The sequence below is a fragment of the Spathaspora passalidarum genome (genome assembly GCF_000223485.1).
Source record: "Spathaspora passalidarum NRRL Y-27907 unplaced genomic scaffold SPAPAscaffold_5, whole genome shotgun sequence".
Classification (NCBI taxonomy): Eukaryota; Fungi; Ascomycota; class Pichiomycetes; order Serinales; family Debaryomycetaceae; genus Spathaspora; species Spathaspora passalidarum.
The window spans coordinates 640,937-666,536 of record NW_006767429.1 but is presented as its reverse complement, the minus strand read 5'-3'; the positions used below and the strand labels follow the sequence as shown (position 1 = coordinate 666,536).

The following is a 25,600-nucleotide window of genomic DNA, read 5'->3' as shown; positions in this document are numbered from 1 at the left end:
TGTTTGGATGTGCCCCTGCAATATTATCTAATTACCCAGGGCTAAGTTAAAAAAGTGCGAGACTGCGAAAAAGCCCCCTTTGAGACAGATCACAGTATCAAACAGACGATCGCGTCTTAGTACCATGTCATTAAGCTCAGTTACACCCCAATACGGGATTGTCCATACATATGGATTCAATTTAACTGCATTTGAATTTACGTCGGAAGGGAAATTGGCTTCTAATATACTCTTATTTGTTGGTGGGCTCGGCAACGGGCTTTTGAATGTCCCTTATCTTCCAGAACTATCACATGCTGCGTCAACCCAATTCAAATCCCTAGACGGTGAATCATGGAGTTTGGTCCAAGTGCTATTGTCTTCGGCCTATTCAGGCTGGGGTACATCGTCTCTTGAACGCGATGTTCGGCAATTAGAGCAAGCAATCAAGTATTTCCGATCCGATAAAGGGGGAAATCGAAAGAAAGTTGTGTTGATGGGTCATTCAACTGGTTGTCAAGACACAATAAAATACTTAACTCAATCGAAACATCTGAAACATGGAGAAATCCAAGGGGGTATTCTACAAGCCCCAGTATCAGACAGAGAGGCATTTAGACATGGTCGTGACGTGACGGAATTCGAAAAGTTGGTTCAAAATGTCTACGATAACTACATATCCCAAGGAAGAGAAAAAGAACTTTTACCCGAGAAATACCGTAAAATACTGTTCAATACTCCTATAACTGCTTATAGGTTCTACTCTTTAGCTAGCGAAAGAGGAGATGATGATTATTTTTCTTCTTATTTGACTGCAGAGGACTACAAGGAGTCATTTGGTAAGGTTGACAAACCCATCCTTGTGTTATATTCTGGTAACGACCAATTTGTTCCGGCATATGTTGATAAACAAAAGTTAATTGATACTTGGAAACTGGCTACTGCTGATCAATACTGGAGTCCTTACAGCAAGGTACTTGAAGGGGGACTACATGATTTAGGAGACGGGTCCACTAACAACGCAATACCAGATCTCGTAGAATCAGTCACAAGCTTTATTTCCACCTTATAATTTCAGTTTGGTTATTTCGTGATTGCAACATCATAAAAAGGTATTACAACAAATATATACCCATTCGACTATTTAGAACAATTTAGTAACCTTAATTTAAATTTGAAATGCTTTCTATAAGAAATAAATATTCCTATTCGAACTATTGTATATTGGTCCTTCTGAGCACCTAGACAATCTTGGGTTTAGAATAACCTAAGTCAATTGAATCAACCCATCTTTATTCAATTTATATATATATATATATATATATATATATATATATTGCATGGGGAATTTCTAAAACAGTTCTTTTGACCAAATAATCAAGATTTCGTTTGTTCAAATATTCCCTATTACGCAGCCGCAAATGAAAATTACACTGGGAATTATGATGATCGAGATGAATGTTAAGACCAATCAAATGGTTAGAGTGGACACGACTATAGAAGGTTTGAAACCCTAAATAACCCTACAGACTATTTATACAACAGTGGAAATAATAATTTCCCACAATACGTGGGCAACTCATGCTATTATCCTAGTTTGGACGAGGCTGACGGTGACATGGTCACAGGTTTAGGTTGAGGTTCAGGTTAAGACTAGGAAATATACTATGGATATGTCTATGTGGATGATATTTGTCGAGGAAGTGGTATGTACGAAAACCAAACTGTAGGAACTGGTGTCTATTACGGTAGGAAGGACAACCATAACGTGGCTACTGGATTACATACCAATAAAAATTCCCACTAAGTCAACTAGCCAACGGGCAGAATTACACTCATTAATATATTCCTAGTAGGGAGTTCTTGACGATATAAACAATGGAGATGACACTTGCAGAGCAAGAATTTATACTGATTCCACTTATGTTATAAACTGAGAGTATAAATAGATTGAAAAAATGGAGAGACGACGAGGGGGAGGATCACTGCCAAAGGCACCCCAGTTGCAAATTACCGATTTAATCGAGAGAAAATCTGACCTCGTGGATGACATTAATGATATATATATATATATATGATGAGAGAAATTGGTCTGAAGTTGATGTGTATCATGTACTCGGTTATAGCGATCATCATGGAAATGATGAGGCAGATAAATGGAACAATGTCGGCACAGATAAGATTGAAAGATATTTAAACAGATAGTTTTGTTTCAGGATATACAATTTTAATTTACTGTCACCACAGGGGATCTATGACTTTTCTGTAATTCTATCCCTTTTATTAAATTTTATCTTTTCATCTGGCCAATTTGGAACTATAATGATGAATTTAGTAGCAACTAGATTTACGAATATTTTTTTCTGCAAAGATTTTTTGTTCATATTTTTGCATATTTAATCATTATTTTTGTGTATCATTAGCATCAAATAGTTAGCCACCTAAGTTCATGATCAAAAATGCATTTTTATGCCGTAGTAGAAGACCATGTGCTTGAAATATGCTATGACTGGTATGTCTGTCAAGAATAGGCACGTAGCTATGGCAGACACAACTATCAAAAGTTTGAAAATATAAACGATGTGAGAGAAATCCTACATGCATACAGAAATTATGAGTATCCAGAATACGTTGAAAAATCATGTTAGGAATATAGCTTATAGAAAGATTCCTATTCTGAGTATGATTCTGACTCGCAGTGTTATTCTTATTTTGAGGACAACATGGCTTGTGGCTTTTTTTTGATGGAGAGTACAGTTATAATGGTGAGTATAATTTAGATTTTGTGTATTCTTCTAATTCTAGTTATGATACCAAGTCCAACGAAGAAATATACTATGTGGATCTATATTTTGAAATCATATTCCAAAGAAATGGAAGATATACAAAGTTCATGTGCCGATATTTGAATTTTTCATGCAAACAATAGTATAGGTGGCACGGCTATTGGATTGCATATTCTTGAAAACTTCACCCACCCAACTAACGTGCAGGTGATATGGAACGATATCTGAGCATTTACTAATACTTGGAGTACATCTTAGTATTTAAAACTTGCCTATAGGATACAATATCGGTACGGCAACGGCACGAATATTATTCGGAACACTGCCAATCAAAAATCCCAAGCCTTTCTTGAACTTGTAGTCATTGATTATAAATGTTGAACATGAATAAGAAGGATTCAGCCTGAGTTGGTTTCTGTGGGGAAACCATGTAAAACTAATTATAAAAAAAGTCACATGCGCTAAAGCAGACCTCTTTAAAAATGAAATAGTTTTCAGTAAGAAATATCCGATATAGTGTAACGGCTAGCACGGTTCGCTTTCACCGAGCAGACCCGGGTTCGACTCCCGGTATCGGAATTTGTTTTTTTTGCAATTTTTCTTCAAAAATGTATTTTTTTCCATAACTCATTAAGGCATCTCTTCTATAATTTTTTTTTGTTTGATTTGTATAAAAACAATAATTAACTACATTAGTATAGATCAAATATGGCTCCCAGACAATCACAAACAGCTAAAAGGAATAAAAGTCAAAATAAGACTCGATCCATTGAATCGGAAGTGTTTTCTGATTCTGCTGCCAAAAACTTATTGGCAAACCAACCTAATTTAACTCCTAAGTCAAAGGTAAAGAAATTGAGCAAACAAAAGGTAAAGAAGCAACAGGCCAAGTTAAGATTATATGGCGCTAAGAGTGGTAAAGAATATAGAGAAGATCAATTAGACATACCTACTTTGAATAAGGCTATTATTCCTGGTGTTAAGGCCAAGAGGGGAAAGAAGGGTAAGAAGTTTGTTGAAGATAACGATAGTTTGACTTTGAACCTATTGGTAAAGTCTATTAACGATAAGTATGATCAAGTAAATGAAAGTAAGTTAGAAAAATCAAGACGTTTGGAAGAAATACGAGAGTTGAAGAGAAAGGAGTTGGAAAGAAAAGAGCAACAAAAGGTAGACAAGTTGGAAGGAAAGAAGAGCGAATTAAGAAGTAATGCATCTCTTGCCCGTTCTAATAGAAGAAAGAACGCCAAGGCAAGAAAGGCTGAAGAAGAGACTGAAAAAGCTGATGAACCAGTCAAGGACAAGAAGAAAAAGAAGAGTGTGTCATTTGCATAGATTATATATACAAAGTAAAATTTATTTCTATTTACAAACTAAAACCATCTTATTTGTCTTCTACGAAGTTCTTCTTTTCTCTTTATATTATACCAATAAGCGTAGGCGAGGCCTACTAAACTTCCACCAATGTGAGCTGCGTAATCGTAAACACCCCATCGTAAGACAACACCAGCTACGTTCCATGCAAACGTACCCAAAAACAACATCCATGCACCTCCAGGAATTGGGAAGAAGAAAAGGGCAATTGGAGCCTTAGGGATAAGATATGAGAATGCAGCAAACACACTGAAAACTGCCCCAGATGCACCCAACGAGGCAAATGATAGTGATGAACGCATAAGCGTTGGAATGGCTAACGCTGCAAACGACGAAATCACGGCAGAATTAAGATAAAGAATGGTGAAATTGGCAACTCCTAGGACAGCACATAATGTAGTACCAAACGATTGAAGGGCAAACATGTTAACTAATATATGGCCAAAGCTTTGATGAGAAAATGCTGAGCCCAACATTGTCCACACTGATTGAAGGTTGTCTTTAAACATGATTCCGTATTGCATGGTGTATCTTTGGAGCAGAGGAACCTTCCACATTAAGAAAACTACAGCATTCAATGCCACAATAGACCAGACAAGAGCCCTAGGATTTCTTTTGAAGTACTTCATAGGTGTGTAGTCAAATAAGTAGGGAGTAACTACAGTGGTTGCCACTGAAAATGCGACTGTGAATATGAAAGGTTTCTTCAATCTATCCCAATTTGACCTATTATGGTATTTATTGTAGTTATTCCATGTAGTGCTTCTTCTGATTCCATTACCGTTGACTTGCAGTATGATTGTCTTCTTAAAGTAGGTGAATTGACGGTTGAAGTTTGGTCCAAACGCTGACTTTAGTATTGGTACTCTTGGGGTTATAGTTTTTTGCAAACCTTTTGCATATCTAGCTGACAGTAAGTTAGCATTGCTAAAGAAGAGATTGGTTCGTAAACCGGTACTGAATTGCCTTGTGAACGGAGACAACATAAGTTCGTGGTGTACTTACAGTAAGAGAGTAATATCTGGTTGTCTATTTTTATTTTTTTTTTATTTTATTTTTTTTTTTCTTGTATTTTTCTCTATATATGATCTATACCGAAAACATTAAAAACTTTCAAACTCGTCTGGTTTCTCTTCTAACTCAATCTTACCCTTACCGGCCAATCTAGCAGCAGCTAAGTTTTGTGTGGCAACTTGTCTCTTGACCTTCTTGGTCATCTTCTCTATTTCCGCTTCGGCATCCTCGGCATCTTGTTCGGCGTATTGCATAACCAATCTTCTTCCAAGTAAATGGACCCCTTCTAATTGATTCATGGCGTTTTCTGCTTCCTTCATCAAATTGAATTCAACAAAGGCAAAACCACGAGCAGACAGGTCGAATTTCTTTGGAACCCTAACAGATTTCAATTGTCCAAATGCTCCGAACAATTCCAAAAGATCCTTTCTAGTAGCTTCGAATGGCAAGTTCTTAATGATTAGCTTACTAGACTTGTTGGATTTCTTGGCAGCAGCAGCAGCATTGGATCCACCTTGCTTGTGTGACAATTTCAATTGTAATTTGTGACCGTCCAAGATATGACCATCCAAGTTGGAGATAGCAGCATTGGCAAATTCCTTGGTTTTAAACTCAACAAAACCGAACCCCATACTTAATGTATTTCCAGGTTTCTTCGGGTCTGGTTTGGTTTTTACTGTAGCAATAACGAATCCTGGTAATGGTTTGAACAAAGCAGACAAGGCTTCTACTGTGGTTGAGAAGTTTAAGTTCTTCACGAATATAGCCACGGTTGGACCCTCAATAACATCCTCATTGTTGGCAGGTTCTTCACCCAAAATTTCATGGGCGGTAACCTTAGCTTCGACAGCAGTGGATTGTTCGATCTCAGGAACACTGATATTCTCTTCTGGCTTAGGTTCACGAAGGAATAAGTCCTTTGGTCCCTTTTCTAAATAAATGATACTGGTTTTGAATCTTCTGTAAGCTAATTTCGCAAAAGCTGCTCTTGCACTTGGAGCATCTCTGAATTCAACAATTGCTATGGTCCCAGCTGGAGGCATCAACATTCTCTTTATCTGACCGTATTCACTAAATAAGTTACCGAGTTCTTCAATAGTGGTACCAAATGGGAAGTTTTTGACAAGAATGATTTTATCATCTCTTTCCTTTCTGTCAAAAGTAGTTAAATCAATTCCTCTATCTTCGAAATATTTCCTTACATCTCCAATAACGTGGGCTTCTGCTAAGGCTTGTTTGACTGCAGAACTTGAACTTTGAGGGTCAATTAATTGTGCTTTAGTTAAACCTAATTTGGAAGCAACAGATTCCAAAACGGCATCATTGTTCATATATAACGAGTTCCAACTAAATTGAGTTTTAGCAGCTTGTGCTTTCTTTTTCAAATCACGTTGTTTCTTCAAAGGTAAGTTCTTCAAATCAAATTCACTTAGTCTATGATCTTTCTTCTTGTCACCGGCCAAAATATGCAACAATCTCCCTTGGAAAATCTGTTTATCCAAAGATTTATATGCCCTTACTGCATCTTCAGGATTGGCAAATTGAACATAGACAAAACCTTTGGATTTTCCAGTTCTTGTATCTATAGCAATGTGAACTTCTTCAAGAGTTCCATAAGGCTCAAATAAGTTTCTGAAATCGTTTTCAGTGGAGTCATACAAGATATTTCTAATAAATAATCTTCCTGTTTCTTGCAATTTCTCCACTGTTTGCTCTTCTGGAGATTTTTGTGGAACCACAGGGGCTTGCATTCTTGGTTGTTTCTTTGGTTCTTCAGATGGTTCTTCTGTTTGTTCTTGCTGTTCGTTATTGGAATCTTCTTGTTCGTTTTCTTTTATACGTATTCTACGTGATTTCAACCAATCCAAATCAGACACATCTTCATTTGCAGCCAAGTTCTCTTCTTCTTGGGTTTGTTCTTTACCTTGCTCGTCATTCAAGTCGGCTAAACTCATCATTTGCTCTTCCTCCTCTTCTTCTTCTTCATTATTCCTGTTGGTGTTGAAATCAGTGTATTCGTCATCACTACCAGCATCTTCTACTTGAAGAACTTCGTGTTCATCAACAGTAGATTTTGTTTCATTTTTTCCATTCAAGGCATCCTCCAAGTCCTTCACGGATGGTCCTCCAGAACCATCAGCAATAGAATCATTGGCCCATGATTTGACTTGATGGGAAGGTTTCATGACCTCCATATATTCTCTTAACTTAGGGTTCTTTGAAATTTCTTCATCAATTTCTGAAACCCCCTTGACTTTTTGTCTTTTCATTTGAGCTCTGTTTTCCTGTTCGATTAATCTTTCTTCTTCCATTCTCAATCTATCCTCATCACGTCTTCTCTTTTCCTTAAACGAAAGTGGGACGTTTGGATCAGAGAATGTCTTGGCCAATTCAACATCTATTCTGGCAGTGTCTATGAACGACCTATTGAAAAATCTGGCAGCTTGTTCTGCATCTTCAGTTGATTTATACCCAATGAATGCAAATCTTCTTGATTCCCCATTTCTCTTTTTCATTAATTTGACATCGGTCACATCCCCTTGTTTGGAGAAATACTCCCTTAATTTGTCTTCGGTGTAATATTTAGGAAGACCCTTTACTATAAGACGAGACATCGCTGGCAATAGTGGAATGTAAATCGGTTGTAATAATAAAAAGTATTTGTTAAAGTGCGATGCGTTTATAAATCTAAAGAAAAAAAAGGAAAAAGAAAAAAAAAAAAAATAAAAATAAAAATAAAAAGACTGAGCCGCACGATATCAATAAATGTTGACTGCAAAAAATTATTTCATGGATTTCATCAGCGGTTAATACCAAGAACAAACACTAACCAGGTTAAACATGGAACTTTTGGATCATTTGGGTATTCCCATCAGACAGGAAATATCTTTGAGAAATTTGGTTAGTTGGACTAAAGGATTATGCTGTTTAGCTATCTTGTTATATTTAATCCTTATCTATCAAATAATTGCAATTAGTTGCATGGGGTTGTCTGCTCTAGTGCCAGAAACAGCAAATCTGCTAAGGATAAACTTTGGAAACTTCTTTTGGGATGTTGCCCTTTATTTACTTGTATGTTTTCTATGTGTCTGGTTTATTGTTATACATTGGTACTAACATCATAATTAGCGGATAAATAATGTTCAATTTAGGTTAATTGGAGATCCTTTGGTTTCAAATCCAGCAATAATTTTAAGCAATCACACATCATTGGCCGATTACTTCATTATACATTATCTTGCAAGAGTATCTATATTAGGGGATTCTAATCCCATGGCTTCATCCACATCAGAGATAACGTTACCAGTGGTTAATTTCTTCTCGTGGTTTCTTGTTTGGCGAGTTCCAACTATCAAGATCTTGCTTCATATGTTGAAATGTGACGAGAACTGGGAAATAGACCAAAAGTCGGTGGATTTTGTATTCTCAAGATTATTGAAAAGTAAAAACTCGCAATGGATAGTTCTATTCCCAGAAGTTAACATTTGGACCAGAGAAGGAGCAGGTTTACAACGACAATTAAGTGAAAAATACTTTCTTCCTCAGTTCACTCATTTACTTTATCCCAGATTCTCTGGATTCTTCAATGTTATTACTGCCCTTGCTGATATAAAACCTCAACCATATTCAAATCTTTATGACATAACTATTTTATATGTCAGGGAGGATTCTCAGCAAATTCTGTTTCGACCACCAACCCTACTAGAATTCTTTTCTAGCAAAGTACCAATAACAGTTACTGTCAATGTTAAAATACGGTCAGTCAATAGAGTCCCTCAAAAGCGACATAAATTAGAAAGGTACTTGGAACATTTATGGAGAAATAAAGATAAGCTAATTGCGCAATTGAAAGTAGAAAATGACGTAGAAGTGATCAATTCCCTGTTAAAGTGTATAAATGATGTAAATGATGTATAATCAAAGTCAGTTCACTAAGAATCTTGGATTCTTCCAATAGGTAAACTATATATTCTTGATTTATTTCCTTCATCTCTTTGTATTCTGTAGAAATGATCAGTAAATCTATCACCGCGTATGTGAGTCAAGAACTTTTCATCATGGGTAATAACAATTAATTGAAAGTTCAGTTGAGCCTTTCTATATTCTATAATATGATTCAAAGCTTCTGCTAATGACTCAGAATTCTCCAGATCCAAGTTTGTTGTTGGTTCATCCAAGGCTATCATACCACAGTTTGCACCGAAACATTCAGCCAATGCTAATCTAATAAGAATACTAGCAAGAACTTTTTGACCTGCCGAACATCTCCCTCTCATATCCAATTCACTTGCATTCTTAACCATGACTACACGATAATTGTAAGAACGATTACCCTTTGCTTGTAAATTTACATCACTCTTGATAGCAATAGTGGATATATCGGAACCTTTATAAGTTTGCGACCATAATTCACCCAAGATTCTATTGATATCTTCCATTTTAATACTGTGGTATTTCATGATGGCATTGTCAAGAGCTTTAGAATAATTTTGGATATCGTTTGATACCAACATATTTGTTTGTAATTTAATCCATTCTTCGTGGTATGCTTGATTGACGTTCTTATATTCTGTTTCAAGCTCTTTATGCAATCCTTTAATTTGATCTTTAATTTGTTTGACTTCTCCGATTTTACCGGCGTGTTGGGACGTCAAATTGGTTATTTCCTGTCTTAATTTCCTCGATTTCTCTTGGTATTCCTCCTTCCTGTTCTGAGCGTTTTCAATATCAATACCATTGATTTCGAATTCGGCCTGTTCGAGTTTTCTTAGTTGTGCTCGATAATCAATATTTGCAATAATATTATGTTCGATACGCGAAGATTCATAAACTTGTTTTTCTAAAGCACTTACACTACTCAAATTTTCTTCGATTGTGTCCTTCAACGTGTCAATCTCACTTGATACTTGTTGCATCTTTGATGTATTCTCTTCCAATTTAACCAGGTCATGATTTTCAAATGTGAAAATAGCTTCTTGAAGAACTTTAAATGATGAAGATAACCTCAGAACTTTTTCCACGTCATTATGTATCATTTTTTCAGCATGGTGATGTTCTTCTTGAACCTGTTTCAATGTTGTGATACGTTCAGCCTTGATTGAATTTAACTCATTCAAGGTTATTTTACTTTGATCGATATTCTTTTCGAGTTTTTCAAGATTAGCTTCAGTTTCGGTAATTGAATCTTTGATGTTTTTAATTTCAGATAATGAAGTTTCAAGCTTACTTATCTGTAATCTGATATCTTTTACTCTATTTTCTAAACGTTGTAGTTCCCTTTGGGCTACGTATTTGGATTCGGTGTAATTGTTAACTTTTAGACGTTCTTCCTTCATTAAGCTGTTCTTTTCTTGTTGGAGAGCTTGCAATTCACTGTAAGATAAAACAACAGTTCCAAAATCATTAAGTTCTTCAGATAATTCATCAACTTGCATTTCTGTATCGTTCACTTCTGTATTTAAGCGGACTATTTCTGAAATAGGTCTTCTCAAGTTGAGACCAACATCCAAGGAACTTTGCTGAGTTTGCAATTCTACTTTTGCTTGTTGTAACTGCTCCAATAACAAAGATTCTTTTTCTTGTAATTCCTTCTTAATGCTTTTGAATGTTTCAATTTGTTTCTGGCATTCTCGTAAGTTAATTATATCCAAGTTGATTGCTTTCACATCATCAAGCTCTTTCTTGATTTCGACAGACTGATTATGGATTGCTTTTATCTTCTTTTCATCGACTGTTAGTTTAAGTTCGGCTATGAACTTTTGAAGAGAATCCGCTTCGAATGATCTCTTACATAATAGACATTGGTTGTTTTTCTCAGCAATGGAGATTGCAGTTACATTGAAATGCTTGGTTACCTCTGACGTATTTACATCTTCCATTACATTTCTATAGTTCTCTTCTAACTCTTCAACAAGATTTTCGTAGTTGTCGATTTCCTCTTCCTCAATCACCTTCGTTATTCTCTCCTTGAGATTATTCGTTTTCTTTATATTCTCAAGCTCTGCTTTCCGGTTAGATTCAATCATTGCCTTATTAGTTTCAACTTCTCCAGATAATTTTATCACCAGCCTTTGACGTTCTTCCAAAGCTGTCTCTAGATCTGAAATTTTTTCATTCAATACAGTTTCACCTAAATTAACATCAACTTTCTTTCCTAATAACTTTTGATAGCCATATTCTGTAGATTTAATTAATTTTTCAATTGAGGCATTTTTTGTTTTGATGCTTTCTTGCAAAAAGTTAACTTTTGATCTCAACTCTGATTGTTTGTTACTGAGTAATACCTTCTTTGATAATTCTTCCAATTCAATATCCAACTTTGATATTTCGAAATTCGATTTTTCAATCTTTTCGTCAAGATCTTTAATCTCGTTCGAAGCTTTCTTCTCGTCCAACTTCTTGGTGGCATCTGCTAGTTCCCGTTTTCTGGAATCCAATACTGATTCATCATTATCCAAAGATTCAAATCTTCTCTTCAAAGTTGTGAGTTTGTAATTGTTTGAGTTCCAATCGGCAGTAGCATACTCTTGATGTTGTTCCTCTCTTGAGATTGATGTCAATATCTCTTGCACTTGAGCTTGCTTTTCTGAGTCAATCGCTTTATTATCTGCAAGCAACTTCTTTTCGTCTTTAAGCAAGGACTTGAGTCTACGGTCAATTTCAGAACCAAAAACGGTAATATCATCATTTGTTTCTCCTGAAAGTTCTATTCCTAACATTTCTGCATTGGTGGCTATCAAGTCAGAAATCTTTTCTATATTATCTTCATATTCCGACTTCTTGGCTCGTAAAGAACCATCAAGTCTGATTAATGTGTTATAGTCATTGCTCTTGTCCTTTAATTCGCTATTCAAGACTGCTTGTGTCTGTTGCAACTCTTGGATCTTGTTTTTGTTTTCTTCAGTAATAGCCGCGAAATTGTCCTTTTTGTCCATTAGCTCTTCGTCAGAGTCAGACAAAAGTTCAATTGCTGATTTTATTCTTTCAATCTGTTCTTCTAATGATTTCTTCTTCATCAATAAATTTTCATAATCACTTAAAGTCTTTTGAAATTCCTGATTGGAAACAAACAATTGCTCAGCTTCCTTTTCCTTTTGCTCAATCTTAATGTTAAGATCGGCTATTTCTCCAGTAAACGTGTCTACTGAGTCGTTCATGCTTACCAACTTGTCTTGAACACGTTGTGCTCTATCCTTGTCAATCTTCAAATGTTGGACACTTTGCTCAATCAATTTGATATCGGTGGCCATTTCCTTTTTGATATTCTTTAAATTATCTAAAACCTTGGTGAACTTAGAAGCTTCAAAAATATCATCAAATCTTTTCTTCAAAACCGATGCTTCACTCAAGGGCCATAAACTTTCATCCTGGTGACAGAAAATCACATAATCCAAAATTGATCTGGAGGCACCTAGATATATCGGAGTCTGGGCATCCAATTCTGAGTTCTTAGTAGATATGCTTATCTTGTCCCCCTTTTCAATTAATGTCAATTGCCCTTCCATGGTCTTGAAAGTTAGCGTTGCTGCTGCTGAACCCCGGCTTTGCTTCTTGCTAAGTTGCACGGTTCTAGTAGTGATCATGCTCTTACCATTGACGTTTCTAAACGCCAATTTGATCTGACCACTTACGTTGGAACGTCCTGAAAGACTGGGGTCGTGAACAAAAGCACCACCTTTGGAGTTTGGTGGTAAATCACCCGTGGTTGCATATTTTAAACATTCAATGATGGTAGTCTTACCTGTTCCATTTTGTCCACAAATCAAAGTCAAGGGAAACCCAAATTGAATTGTTTCTTCATTCTCAGGCTCAAAAGCACGTATACCCTTGATTGAAAGCTTATAAAGACTGGACATGTAGGGAGAGAGGGGGGATGTTAATTCCTAACCTGAAGTAAACGATTCAGACGTGTTGTAAAAAAAAATACTAGAAAAATATTGCGCGCAGAATCTAGACCATCTGATCAGCCTCGTACTAATCTATGAATGTACAATAATATTATAAATCTATTTAATGTGAGCCTTTGATAACTCATCAGCAATAAGGTCAACACTGGAATCCTTTTCTTCAAGACTGACACCAGCCAACTCTTGTTCTAAGGCATCCAAGTCGAGATCTTCTTCCAAGGTGTCTTCTTCTTCATCTTCATCTTCTTCTTCTTCGTCACTGTCAAGTTCTTCCAATTCATCCAATTCATCTAATTCACCGAATCCCCTTTCTTCGAATATTTCATTGATAGCTTCGATATGTTCAGAGTCTTCTTCGAATCTGTTACCATTCAATTCCAAAAACTTCAAATTGGGTAATTTGGATGCAATGGCATCAGCCAAAATTCTTAAACTGTCAACTTCTAATTCATTGTATTGTAACTTCAAAGTCAACAAGTTCTTCTTTGCATCACCAGTATGTAAAGCTTCGACCAACTTCAATGAGCCCTTGTTCTTCAATAAAGAATCATTGAGGTTTAACTCAACTAAATCGTTCCAGGAAGATAAAGTTTCGGCCAACTTGATAGCACCATTAGTGGTAATTGTGTTATCTTGAAGATCAAGCACTTTCAATTTCTTGTTGTTAGACAACCCCTTTTCAATCAATTTGGAAATACCAGCTGGTCTAATACCATTTTGATACAATCTAACAACTTCTAAATCTTGATGGTTTCTTAATCCAACAGCTAAATAGTTGATGGATCCGTTTTCCAATCTGTTTCTACCACAAATAAATGTCTTTAAAGAAGGCTTACCTGCAAGTTTCTTAGCTTGGGCTAATTTGAAAAGTGATCCACCAATTCTGGCACCGGCAAATGGACCCATACCGTTGTTTGACAAGATCAAATGTTCAATAGAAATAGCCTTAGCTAAGTAGTCTTCAATTGGATCAATAGTTTGTAAACCAAAAGCATTGTCACTAAGGTTAATCAACTTCAAGTTAGGTAATTTCAATAAAGCTGGCAACAAGTATTCCAAAGATTGAGGAATTTCAGTGTTTAATCTACCAGTGTACAAATCAGAAAAGTTGACTTCAACAATAGTATCTTTGTGGGCCAATAAGGCTTCACTTAAAGCCTTGGACGCTTCGATACCAATGGTATTTCCTGAGAAATCAATCTTTGCAACATTCTTTTGAGCTATTAATTCCTTGACATATTTTTCAATATCAGATTCGGCATTAAACTTGATTTGCTTTCCTGCAATAGAATAAGTTGTTTCTGGAGTGACTCCTAACTCCACGTCAACAGATGTTGATGCCATTTCTCTAATTAATGATGGGATAGACGGGAAGATGTTTACACGATGGCAACACAAATTTTCCAAAAACTTTTTGTCTGATTATCACGACAACGTGACTTTTATTCACGTGACTTGGGTCAAAATGGAAAATTTTTTTGAAGGTCAAAAAAAAATTGGTAATGGACAATTTAGTAGTTTAATCTTAACATCAATCAAGCTAATCAATAAACATGTCTGGTAGATTCCCAACCCAAGCTCCTCCTAAGGAAGAATCCACTTTCCAAAAGATCAAAAGTACTCCTGCCTTCATTGTTGGTACTCAAGCCGTCTTATTCGGTCTCGGTGTTTTATTCATCCAATCTCCATTGATGGATATGTTGGTTCCACAATTATAAGCAAATAAGACGTCTATTAAGGTGGCTACATTTAGTTACTTTAAGCTGTAGTGTTTATTATTGGGGATAGTTTAATTATGGGATTCCTGTACATATTTTAATACAATATTATTCTTTGTGAAAAATGCTTGCTAAGATGTAGAGATTTGGGATTATGAATTAATGACAGTGAATACAATTGAGAAACTATATACACTCTAGTAATTGATAGTATTAAAGACATAGTGTAAGTTCATTAGGTATGGTCGTAAGATCACCAGCAGCTGGTGTACTCCGTCCTAAGTTATGGTGTGAAAGGAAATTAGACATGCTGTCAATTCTTCATACTACAGTGTCAAACTATTTAGGTAACAGATTCAATCGTATAAAAACAATAAAGGAAATTTTTTATTTTTAGATTCAGATTGCAAAAAAAGTGACAAAATAATGAAAATTGGTTTCTCGTGGTACTTGTTGGGGAATTACAAGCAACTTTATGCAACTTTTAAATCCATCGTCTTAGTATAGTTAGCGTTTATTTTCCCTCAAACTTCTCATGGGATCATTACACAAAGCAGCTTAATCGATATAACTAAATTATACCTTAGATAGTTTTTGGTTGTTCTTGTGACCGCGGACAGATCTCCTATGTCAAAACCAGGAAAAAAAAATCACATGTTAAGTTTGTGAAACTTGCTTACTTACTACAGAAAGACGTTAGGAGCTACAGCATATTTGTAGTCTTACCAATTAGAACTGGTAGCGAATACTACAATCGTAATAGCTTCGTATCAGTGACTATTCGTGGTTCATGAGAGAGCTGCTTTCTTTAGATTACACACAAAACTTTCGTAGTCGTATTTGCTAGGGCGGATTTTTTTTTTTTCATGGGAAATTTGTGGGGTAAAAACATTACGTAATGTACACATAAAGTTAATGCAACTGCCTAGATGGGAATATCAGGAGATTTCTTTAATAGCCAAATAAGGTTGCTAATTTCCATAATTTGACATTTCCATTTTGTGGAATAGTTGCAACTGAAACAAATATAGTTCAAACTTTAAAATTTTCAAAGACAAACGCAAAAATGGTGCAAAAATGGTGCAAAACACATCAATTTGACAGATAAGAAGCTACACTGTATGTTCACGCGATGGGTATAATTGTAGATAAAAGTTCGATACCGAATCTCACTGGGAATTGTTTATGGATTCTGCCTTTATCTTTCTGCTGATAGGGCCACGTTTTGTTGGGACATGCAAACAGCCCCCTTTTTCGTTGTAATTATTCGGCTCATCTTGGTTCGATTCGCTTGTCCTTTGTCATTTTATGGCCTGATAAATGTACATGGGGGAAGAGAAGACAAACCTTGTCCCGTGCTTCACGAGCAAAAACCAACAATATTGGTATTTTTTGTGTGCGGCTCCTTTAACTCCGGACTTTTTTTTTCTTTTTTTTGCACCTCGGTAGCCAGAACTGCAAACCTCGGCATAATTTCTCATGCATATCCTAACGCTAAATTCCCCAAAATTTCGTACAATGACATGAAATAATGAATTATATTTCCTATTATGTATAATTTTTTTTCATATGTTTCTACTAGTCAGTGTCAGTTTCCGATGCAAAATGCTTCTAACGTTTACATTGTGGAAAAAAAATGTTCCGACTTTTTTTATTCTCCGTGGGACTTTTCCCCCTCCTCTATATCCCCACTAAATTCTCCGTTCTCGAAGCACATGTAAAAAAAAAAAAACGAAAACACAGCATAATGTAAGCCAAACTTACTCTGCGTAATATACCTCCTAACGCCTTAGCAAGTACATTAGGACAGTAATAATACTTCCAGACTATATTCAACCATGTACTGTTAGTTGAGGTGTGATTGTCACCTCTGGAAATCTAAAACTTTTGCGTTCATTCCGCTTGTAGCTAGGTCTCCCCAAAAATATCAAATCTCTCTTTTTTTTGTGGGGGAGACACAGAGCGGGAAATAAATAAAAAATTGACCCGAAAAATTTAACTTGTGATAATTTCGGACACTAAAATATAAATATCCTGGCTATTCCCCACTAAGCATTTTTCTAGCTTTCCTCTTTTCTTCTTTCATTACTAGTTTTTTATATATCCAAAACATAAATTAGTATTTCCCTACAATGGCTATCGCAACAAATACTGTCAACATATCCCAAGGTCCAGACCCAAAGACTCTGATTCAAAATGAAAGAGCAAACTCCAAGTTTGATCCTGTCAAGATGCACTACTTCTTGGAAGGTTCTAAGGAAAGAGCTGAAGAATTGAAGTCCTTGATGCAACAAATGGAAAGAGATCCAGTCTTGTTTACTGATGCCTCTTACTATGATTTGACCAAGGACCAACAAAGAGCTTTGACTGCTGTCAAGATCAACCGTGTCTCCAGATATTTGGAAGGTGATTCCATTGATACTTTCAACAAGAGATTGTCTTTGATTGGTCTTTTTGACCCTCAAGTTGCTACTAGAATCGGTGTTAACTTGGGTTTATTTATTTCCTGTGTTAGAGGTAACGGTACTTACGAGCAATTGAAATACTGGGCTTTAGATAAGGAAACTGCCCATATCAAGGGTATTTACGGTTGTTTTGGTATGACCGAATTGGCCCACGGTTCAAATGTCCTGGGTCTTGAAACCACTGCTACTTTCGACAAAGATACCGATGAATTTGTTATTAACACTCCACATATTGGTGCCACCAAATGGTGGATTGGAGGTGCTGCTCATTCTGCTACTCACACCACTTGTTACGCTAGATTAATTGTTGATGGTGAAGATTACGGTGTCAAGACTTTTGTTGTTCCATTAAGAGACTCGAACCACGACCTTATGCCAGGTATCTCTGTTGGTGATATTGGTTCCAAGATGGGTAGAGATGGTATTGATAACGGTTGGATTCAATTCTCCAATGTTAGAATTCCAAGATTCTTTATGTTGCAAAAGTTCTGTAAAGTCTCCAGAGAAGGTAAGGTTATCTTGCCACCATTGGAACAATTATCTTACTCTGCTTTATTAGGTGGTAGAGTTATGATGGTTTTGGATTCATACAGAATGATTGCCAGAATGTCCACTATTGCCTTGAGATACGCCATTGGTAGAAGACAATTTAAGGGTGACAATGTTGACCCTGATGATGAAAATGCACTTGAAACTCAATTATTGGACTACCCATTACATCAAAAGAGATTGTTACCTTACTTGGCTGCTGCTTACGTCTTTGCTACTGGTGCAGTTAGAATTGAACAAACTATTGACGAAACCTTATCTGACTTGGATGACGCTGTTGACCAAAATGATGATGAAGCTATTATGAAGTCTATTGATGCCATGAAGTCCTTATTTATCGACTCTGGTTCCTTGAAATCTACCTGTACTTGGTTAGCTGCTGAAGCTATTGACCAATGTAGACAAGCTTGTGGTGGACATGGTTACTCCGCTTACAGTGGTTTCGGTAAAGCTTACAATGATTTCGTTGTTCAATGTACTTGGGAAGGTGATAACAATATCTTGGGTGTTAACATCGGTAAGCCATTGGTTAAGCACGTTCTTGCTATTGAAGATGATGGTAAGGTTGTTAAAGGAAGTTCTAGTTTCTTGAACAATTTGAAGCAATATACTGGTTCTAATGCTACAAATGTTATCTTGGACAATGTTGCTGACTTGAATGATCTCAAGAAGGTCGCTAAGGCTGTTGAAATTGCCATCATCAGATTGGCTCACCAAGCTGCTACCACTGCTAGAAAGAACTCGCTTGACTATGTTGGTGCTGAATTAGTTACCTTGTCTAAGTTGAAGGCACACCACTACTTGTTGAATGAATATGTTGTCAGACTTGAAAGATTTGAAGAAAAGGATTTGATTCCATACTTGGTTTCTTTGGGTAGATTATATGCTGCTACTATGGTTTTGGAAAGATTTGCTGGTATCTTCTTGACCTTCAATGTTGTTTCTCCAAGTGTTATGGCTGCTTTGACCTCCAATCAAATTCCACAATTGTGTAAAGAAGTCAGACCACATGTCGTTGCCCTTACTGATTCCTTCCAACAATCTGATATGCTTGTCAACTCTGTTCTTGGTAAGTATGATGGTGACATTTACGAAAACTACTTTGGCACTGTCAAGACCTTGAACAAGCCTTCTAACACTAAGGCTCCTTACTCTGGTGCTTTAGAAGCCATGTTGAATAGACCATCTATTGAAGAAAGAGAAAGATTTGAAAAGACTGTTGAAACTGGTGAAATCTTATCTAGATAAGAAATTTCACTAAGGGTTTGCTACTTTTATGAGTATATTTATGTTTTTATATGTGATTTCAGATAATGAATTTAAAATTGATTAAGTGATATTAGTGTAGTTTGTTTCCAGTAAAAGAGGTTTTACTTTGAGGATGGATGCAATTGATAATTCGCAGCAATATTTTGTGCCGCGCATGTCCAGATATAGTGTAATCCGAAATGGAGTAAGGTGAGACGTGGGGTAAAAAAAAATTAGAACAATCTCCCCCCCCCTCCTTGCCTTGCCCCACATATGATCTACCAAATACCAATTATCCGTGGAAACCAAAAATAAACCTACCATCCCATGGTGCTCTTGGAAATATGTCTCGGAAGGGACTTGTGAGTTTAATTGTCTTGTGTTTATGCATCAGCGCACTTTACGAATCAACAACTTGGCCACAGTTAGAGAAAGGCGGTGGGGCCTTTGAATTCCTTACGTTATTGTCGCTTGCGGTCACAATAACATATATTATCCTCAGTCAAAACGCTAGTTCTAATTGGAACGTGAAATACATTTATCCGCTAGCTAGCAACTTGGGATTCCAAGTTACAATGGGGTACTGGTCAGCGAAGCTTTTAGGGGTTAAGAGCTATGAGCGGAGTCTTTGGTTAGCGATTAGGCTTCATGCGATACCCTATTTGTACCTCCTTATTCTAGATAGTCATCCGCAAGGAAGTGCCACGATTTCTGTAACTATAACGGTGGCATTCATGTTGGCCTGGTGTATATATGTTGATATTATTATTTATTGGAATTGGGGGAATAACACAACTTCAGTTCCATATGGGACACTAAATGAAAAGACATTTATTGAGAGGGTTGTTTGGATTGCCGGATTTACAATTCTAAGTTGTTCAAATTACATCATTTTGGGTATAAGAAATTGCTTGTAGAAGATCATTTTCATGTTCATAATTTGTATTATATATATATAAATAATTTTAAACATAAACAGAACCTATTTGGACAAGATTGAACCCACTTCAGCGGTTTTTTCGTGTCTTTCCCTTGCAACCAATGAAGGTCTAGCCAACATCGCCTCCAAATCCTCAGAATATGGAGCTTTATGGTTGGCTGGGTCATGAATGTCCTTAATTGCACCTAAATAGTTTGAGTATATATCACCATTATACTTACCAATCAATGAATGGATAAAATTATCTGGTTGTTGGAAGGAATCAGTTAACCCAATCACATAAGGTCTAACTTCACTGCACAAAGTTTGTGGATATTCAATGGTGAGATACTTAGCAACTGCAGGAGAGATGACACCATTCTTCAAGAATTCATCAATGAATGGACTCAAGATATTGGAAACCAAGTACAATTTCATGATATTTTCCAACTGTGGTCTAAGTGGAGAATTGGCACCAATTTGGTTTTCCAACTTCTCTTTGAAGGTTTCCAACATGTAGTAGTGACATCTCAATTTGGATAAAATCACTCTTTGAGGACCAATTGAATCCCAAGAAGTGTTTGAAATTGGAATTAAATCGACTGAAATCTTCACGATAAGAGAAGCAATTGCCTTCAAGACACGATCAATATCATCGACGTGGTCAGCCTTTCTAATAACAGCCTTCTTAGCCTTGTACAAAGCAGGTGCATCGTTAAGGAATTCTAACGTAGAATCCTTCAATTTCTTCCCACTCAAAATTTGTTGTACAGTTTTAATTATGGTCTTACCAGTAGACATAGCTAAAACATTATTGTCACCTTCCCAAGTACATTGAACAGCCCAATCATTGATGGTCTTACCAAATCCATTGTAAGCAGAATAACCATGTCCACCACAAGCTTGTCTACATTCATTGACCAAATCAGCAGCTAACCAAGTTAAAGTAGACTTTAAGGAACCAGAGTCCACAAATAATGATTTGGTACCGCTGATGGATTGCTTCAATAACAATTTGTCCTTGTTAGCAAGAGCTTTATCTAAATTAGCCAAAAGGTCACTTTGTTGAAGTTCTAACCTGTAGGTACCAACAGCAGCAACGTAAGTCAATGCCAATAATGGCAATAATCTTCTTTGATGTAAAGGATAGTCAATTAACTTGGTTTCTTCCTTGGCACCTTCACTCTTGAATTGTCTTCTACCAACAGCATATCTCAAGGCAATAGTAGTGAATCTAGCACCAATTCTATAGGAATCAGTGGCCATTCCAACTCTACCATCCAAAAGAGAAATATAAGATAATTGCTCCAAAGGTGGCAAAGTAACATTACCACGACGATCAACTTTACACCATCTTTGTAACATAAAGAATCTTGGAACCTTAACTTCAGTGAATTGAATCCAACCATTGTCAACCCCTTGTCTTCCCATCTTAGCACCAATATCACCAATAGCAATACCTGGTAATAAGTTGTGTAAAGAGTCTCTTAATGGAACAATAAAGGTCTTGACACCATAATCAACCCCCTTGACAATTAATCTAGCATAACAAACGGTATGGGTGGCTGAATAAGCAGCACCACCAATCCACCATTTAGTAGCACCAATATGAGGAGTGTCAATAATAAAAGAGTCAGTTTCTTCGTCAAAGGTGGCAGTAGTTTCGCAACCAGCCACATTAGAACCATGACCTAATTCTGTCATACCAAAACAACCATACATTTGCTTGACTTTACCAGCTTCTTTATGTTTGGCCCAGAATTCATATTGTTTGTCGGTACCATTACCTCTGATACAGTTCAAAAACAAACCCAAGTTGACCAACATTCTAATACCCAAGGAAGGGTCAATAACAGTCATCAATTGTAATCTTCTGAAGAACTTTTTGGTTGGTTCAGTTTCAATGTATTTACTCATCTTTTCAATTCTTTTAGTGACAAGAATACGTTCTTCTTCTTGAGTATAGTCATAATGTTCCATACTTGTTTGCAAAGTAGTGTCACGTTCAATTGAACGGTAAAGACCTAAGACTTCATCAGATTTTTCCTTGTTACCTTCCAAGAATTCATGCATCTCCTTGTGATCCCAATTGGTGCGAGCTCTTTCTTTTTCAACCTCACCAGCAGGGTTAGGTGGTTCAACATTGCTGATGGTTCCACGAACAACTTTTGCTCTAGTGTCAGGGTCCTTTTGTTTAGGTTTGTCGATAAGCTTAATCTTTGGTGCAGCAGCCATTTTTGATTGAAAAAGTAAGATCTATAAGAAAATAGATTTGAAAAGGAGAGGGAAAAAGAAAAGCAAGAACTACATACAAGCGACTGAGCAGGAATTCTCGATTTATTTATATTGTATTAATTTTTAGTATTTTGGAAAAAAATGTCAAAGGGTGGGGAAGCGAGGAAGTAAAGTTAGTAATCCCCACACCGTTCAAAAAATACAATAGTATACCGACTTTTACTCGGATTTTCTCCCTATCGGTTTTTGATTCGACTAATCTCTTTGATCGAAGTGTTCCGGTAAACTTATTTCTGTAACTGCTTGTAATGTGTGAAGATACTTGTTGACCCTTGTTAAACGTTTTGTGGGGTAAACCCCCGTCCTGACATGCTCGGTAGATTTTTTTTTTGCCTCGTGGTATTATCCATGGGAAAGGAAATTTTCTGGTAGCGGGGTCCAAGTCCATTTCCAACAAGGTTTTGAAATGTGTCTAATACCTTTCGATTTTCCTTAGGGGGCGGGGCGGTCGCTAATTTCGAAAAATTAAAATACATGGAGTATAACCAACTGGAGCTCTTGTGCACATGACAATGTGTCAATTTACAAGAGCATATCTCTCCTACAATGAGTTTCTTTACAAATCAATTGATATCATGCTGAACTTTCTTGAGGTTTTTTCAGTAAAATTTTATAATTATTTGATAGTTATTATCTGATTGAGTTGCCTTAGTGTTCCAACAAGCGTAAATCTCGATTTAGTAATTCAAACATTGCAAATCTTGCGGCACGAATTCGTGCCGCGTTTTACCGCGAGATTAACATTTTGTTCGTTGTGAAAAATAAGTTCCTCGGCACAAATGTAGTTGCGAAATAAGCATTAGAGCATCTGCAAATACTATTCATGCCTCCAATATTCATCTAGTAAAATGACAAAGCAATTGTCAAATCAAATAACTTATGATATACGTAGATAATCTTTATTTCATCTCTTATTTTTCTCAAAATTTGGTCAACGTTTTAGAAAATTTTAAAGCTAAGTAAAATGAACAAACTATCTTTTTTTGGCTTAAAAATCAGAAGCACTAGTTTCTCTCAACATGTAAAGACTATATAGTAGTATTGTTTAGTATATGGAACCACTATACGAGAATTTAGCAAAATCTCCATCTTGTCTTGACTAGTTTTAAAATGTATAGCAAAATTTCAAAAACAGCTCCTGGTAGCTTAGTTGGTTTAAAGCGCGAGACTGTAATGAGTACCTCAAAGTAATCTTGAGATCGGGTGTTCGACTCACCCCCGGGAGATTTTTTTTTTTTGCATCATCACTATCTACCATTTGATTCTTGTATCGTATCTGGAGAATCTTCAACTCAATCAAAGGTATGATGTGAACAATATCCTCTCAACTGGAAAATCAATTTAAGTATGAACCTAAATTGTAAGTTTGTCGGGGATAATAAAAACAGTTTAGAACTTATAACTACATCTATAATAGATTTACCTTATTTTGCAAAAAATCTCAGATTGAAATACGCAGTATACTTATTGCATCGCCCCTGACACATCAGAGCATTTTAGGTAAAAGTTTGTAGGTGAGTTTTAAACCACAATGTTCAGAAGTTGGTGTAACAAAATTCTTGTCGAATTTTATTTTGAATATTTGAGATTTGCCAGATTCTAAAATTCTTTACAATTCAAAATTTCCCTAGAATTGAACGAGAAGGTAATCGTAGCATAGTTCTGAGTTCTAATGGATTACAAATGCTACACTTATATTGGATAGGATAGCATATCCTCAACAATTTAGATAATATTTAATCAAACGAGTCATCCGAGTGGGGATTAATCATGACCCTTCGGCTGCAATATCCTTCAGAATAAATGTCGGCGTTAATTAATAAGCATTTTTTTTTTGATGATATAATCAGGTAAGAAATAAATTTAAAGAATATATTTTTAATCGCACAAGTAAGCCATAGCTGGGATGTCAACATGCCGGAGATAGCTATAACACCTCACAATGTTCGGAACAACTGGAAGTGATTTTCTGGGGTTCTTACCAACCGCAGATCGGATATAGTGTCAAATAATTATAAACTGCACTTCGCTAATTTTTACAGTTTATCCCCAAACGTGACAGAAAAACTAAGCCCTAGAACCGAATTTGGTCATTTTTTTAAAACCAACACAATCTACTTTTCCCAAGATTCCGGTTATACACTTCATTCTTCTGTTTTTTCCAACTGCTATATAATCAATTGAATTCCTTTTCGGTTTGAGTTAATCCCTAATCAATTTAAAACAATCAATTATTATTCAAATTAGGTTTTCCATATCAGTTAAGCAAACAAAATAGAGATGGATTCTGAAAAAATTATCGGTGTTATCTTGGCCATTTTATTGCCTCCTTTAGCTGTTTTCATGAAGGTTGGTACAACCACTCCATTGTGGATTAATATCATCTGTTGTATCTTCTTCTGGTTCCCAGGTATTTTACATGCCTTGTACGTTGTATTAAGTGACAACTATTAAACGGTCACAGGTTCGGTTGAAGAATTTCATCTTTGAAAGTTATACTACACGGGCGTATTTTGTTACAAATTTAATAGCTTTATATTTAGTTCGATTTTCCACTTCCAATGTTCATTAATACAATATAACTTAGTAACTTTACATTATATGAGACCGTACTAGTCACTTACTAATGGCGTTGAAGCAACCCCCTCCTTTTTTTTATGTTGTATTATTCTTTTTTTTCTGTTTCTCTGTTTACCGCTTTCGGAATTCTCCCCCCGCCCCCTCCCCAACTACCTGGGAAGCAAAATATAGAGATAAACCCTACATTATATAAGAGAATGAGTGGAACTTGTTATAAAAAAAACTGGAAGTGATACCCAGCTTCTCCAACACATATGGAGTTTCTTCCGAGAAAATATTGCCCACACATGAACTTCAATTGACAGTCAAAATGTTCAAGTATAATTGATTGAAGAAACTTATCAATTCAGAATCATTAAGAACCTATTCAGACAATGCGTGATTTAGAATTAACCCATCGCAATTCTGGGGTTTTTGTGGTCATGACATCATACCTTTCGCAAGGACATCAGATCGGAAGCTAAAAACAGAAAAACAAAATCAAATTTGCAACTTAACATTCTTTAACCTCTTCGGGACTACAATGCATTTATCGGCCCTATAAATTCACATTGGCTATCCTATGCTATTTCATTTTTAAATTCGATATCGATTAAGTTGTTAGTAAGTCTATTCTTCAGGACCTCCGTGCCTCAGCTTAGATTAGTTTGTATGAATAAATAGAAAGCTTGGTATAAGTACAGAGCCTTCTCCTCTTCTGTTTAACTACATCCTAATTCTGGAAACTACCTTAGCATCATTATTTGATATATGCATGTTTTTTATG

At 36.1% G+C, this 25,600-nt stretch overlaps 12 protein-coding genes across 12 annotated transcripts; 7 read left to right on the top strand and 5 right to left on the bottom strand. All coding sequences in view use genetic code 12, as the record gives it.

The window, feature by feature from the left end:
* Nucleotides 1-96: 96 nt before the first annotated feature.
* SPAPADRAFT_62026 (uncharacterized protein) lies at nt 97-1,190 on the top strand (the record flags this gene model as incomplete). Its single annotated transcript, XM_007376171.1, has 1 exon — nt 97-1,190. The coding sequence occupies one exon, from the start codon at nt 125-127 to the stop codon at nt 1,049-1,051; it is 927 nt and encodes a 308-aa protein (XP_007376233.1).
* Nucleotides 1,191-3,448: 2,258 nt separating this feature from the next.
* On the top strand, nt 3,449-5,155 carry SPAPADRAFT_62025 (uncharacterized protein; the record flags this gene model as incomplete). Its single annotated transcript, XM_007376170.1, has 1 exon — nt 3,449-5,155. One exon carries the CDS (start codon nt 3,474-3,476, stop codon nt 4,098-4,100), a length of 627 nt encoding a protein of 208 aa, XP_007376232.1.
* On the bottom strand, nt 3,449-5,155 carry SPAPADRAFT_62024 (rhomboid protease; the record flags this gene model as incomplete). The annotated part of the gene is made up of 1 exon (XM_007376169.1): nt 3,449-5,155. One exon carries the CDS (start codon nt 5,123-5,125, stop codon nt 4,139-4,141), a length of 987 nt encoding a protein of 328 aa, XP_007376231.1.
* Nucleotides 5,156-5,242: 87 nt separating this feature from the next.
* On the bottom strand, nt 5,243-7,768 carry SPAPADRAFT_140133 (RNA-binding ribosome biosynthesis protein; the record flags this gene model as incomplete). The annotated part of the gene is made up of 1 exon (XM_007376168.1): nt 5,243-7,768. The coding sequence occupies one exon, from the start codon at nt 7,766-7,768 to the stop codon at nt 5,243-5,245; it is 2,526 nt and encodes an 841-aa protein (XP_007376230.1).
* Nucleotides 7,769-8,285: 517 nt separating this feature from the next.
* SPAPADRAFT_154622 (uncharacterized protein) lies at nt 8,286-10,077 on the top strand (the record flags this gene model as incomplete). Its single annotated transcript, XM_007376167.1, has 1 exon — nt 8,286-10,077. One exon carries the CDS (start codon nt 8,427-8,429, stop codon nt 9,069-9,071), a length of 645 nt encoding a protein of 214 aa, XP_007376229.1.
* Nucleotides 9,019-13,009, bottom strand: RAD50 (MRX complex DNA-binding subunit; the record flags this gene model as incomplete). The annotated part of the gene is made up of 1 exon (XM_007376166.1): nt 9,019-13,009. One exon carries the CDS (start codon nt 13,007-13,009, stop codon nt 9,086-9,088), a length of 3,924 nt encoding a protein of 1,307 aa, XP_007376228.1.
* Nucleotides 13,010-13,110: 101 nt separating this feature from the next.
* RNA1 (GTPase-activating protein) lies at nt 13,111-14,429 on the bottom strand (the record flags this gene model as incomplete). Its single annotated transcript, XM_007376165.1, has 1 exon — nt 13,111-14,429. The coding sequence occupies one exon, from the start codon at nt 14,402-14,404 to the stop codon at nt 13,160-13,162; it is 1,245 nt and encodes a 414-aa protein (XP_007376227.1).
* Nucleotides 14,430-14,579: 150 nt separating this feature from the next.
* Nucleotides 14,580-15,144, top strand: TOM6 (Tom6p; the record flags this gene model as incomplete). The annotated part of the gene is made up of 1 exon (XM_007376164.1): nt 14,580-15,144. The coding sequence occupies one exon, from the start codon at nt 14,614-14,616 to the stop codon at nt 14,776-14,778; it is 165 nt and encodes a 54-aa protein (XP_007376226.1).
* Nucleotides 15,145-16,832: 1,688 nt separating this feature from the next.
* Nucleotides 16,833-19,129, top strand: POX1-3 (acyl-CoA oxidase; the record flags this gene model as incomplete). Its single annotated transcript, XM_007376163.1, has 1 exon — nt 16,833-19,129. The coding sequence occupies one exon, from the start codon at nt 16,911-16,913 to the stop codon at nt 19,038-19,040; it is 2,130 nt and encodes a 709-aa protein (XP_007376225.1).
* A 230-nt stretch (nt 19,130-19,359) lies between these two features.
* PXP2 (Pxp2p) lies at nt 19,360-22,050 on the bottom strand (the record flags this gene model as incomplete). The annotated part of the gene is made up of 1 exon (XM_007376161.1): nt 19,360-22,050. One exon carries the CDS (start codon nt 21,937-21,939, stop codon nt 20,023-20,025), a length of 1,917 nt encoding a protein of 638 aa, XP_007376223.1.
* On the top strand, nt 19,385-19,957 carry SPAPADRAFT_141277 (uncharacterized protein; the record flags this gene model as incomplete). Its single annotated transcript, XM_007376162.1, has 1 exon — nt 19,385-19,957. One exon carries the CDS (start codon nt 19,385-19,387, stop codon nt 19,955-19,957), a length of 573 nt encoding a protein of 190 aa, XP_007376224.1.
* Nucleotides 22,051-24,385: 2,335 nt separating the features above from the next.
* SPAPADRAFT_62008 (uncharacterized protein) lies at nt 24,386-24,850 on the top strand (the record flags this gene model as incomplete). Its single annotated transcript, XM_007376160.1, has 1 exon — nt 24,386-24,850. One exon carries the CDS (start codon nt 24,535-24,537, stop codon nt 24,706-24,708), a length of 174 nt encoding a protein of 57 aa, XP_007376222.1.
* Nucleotides 24,851-25,600: the final 750 nt, after the last annotated feature.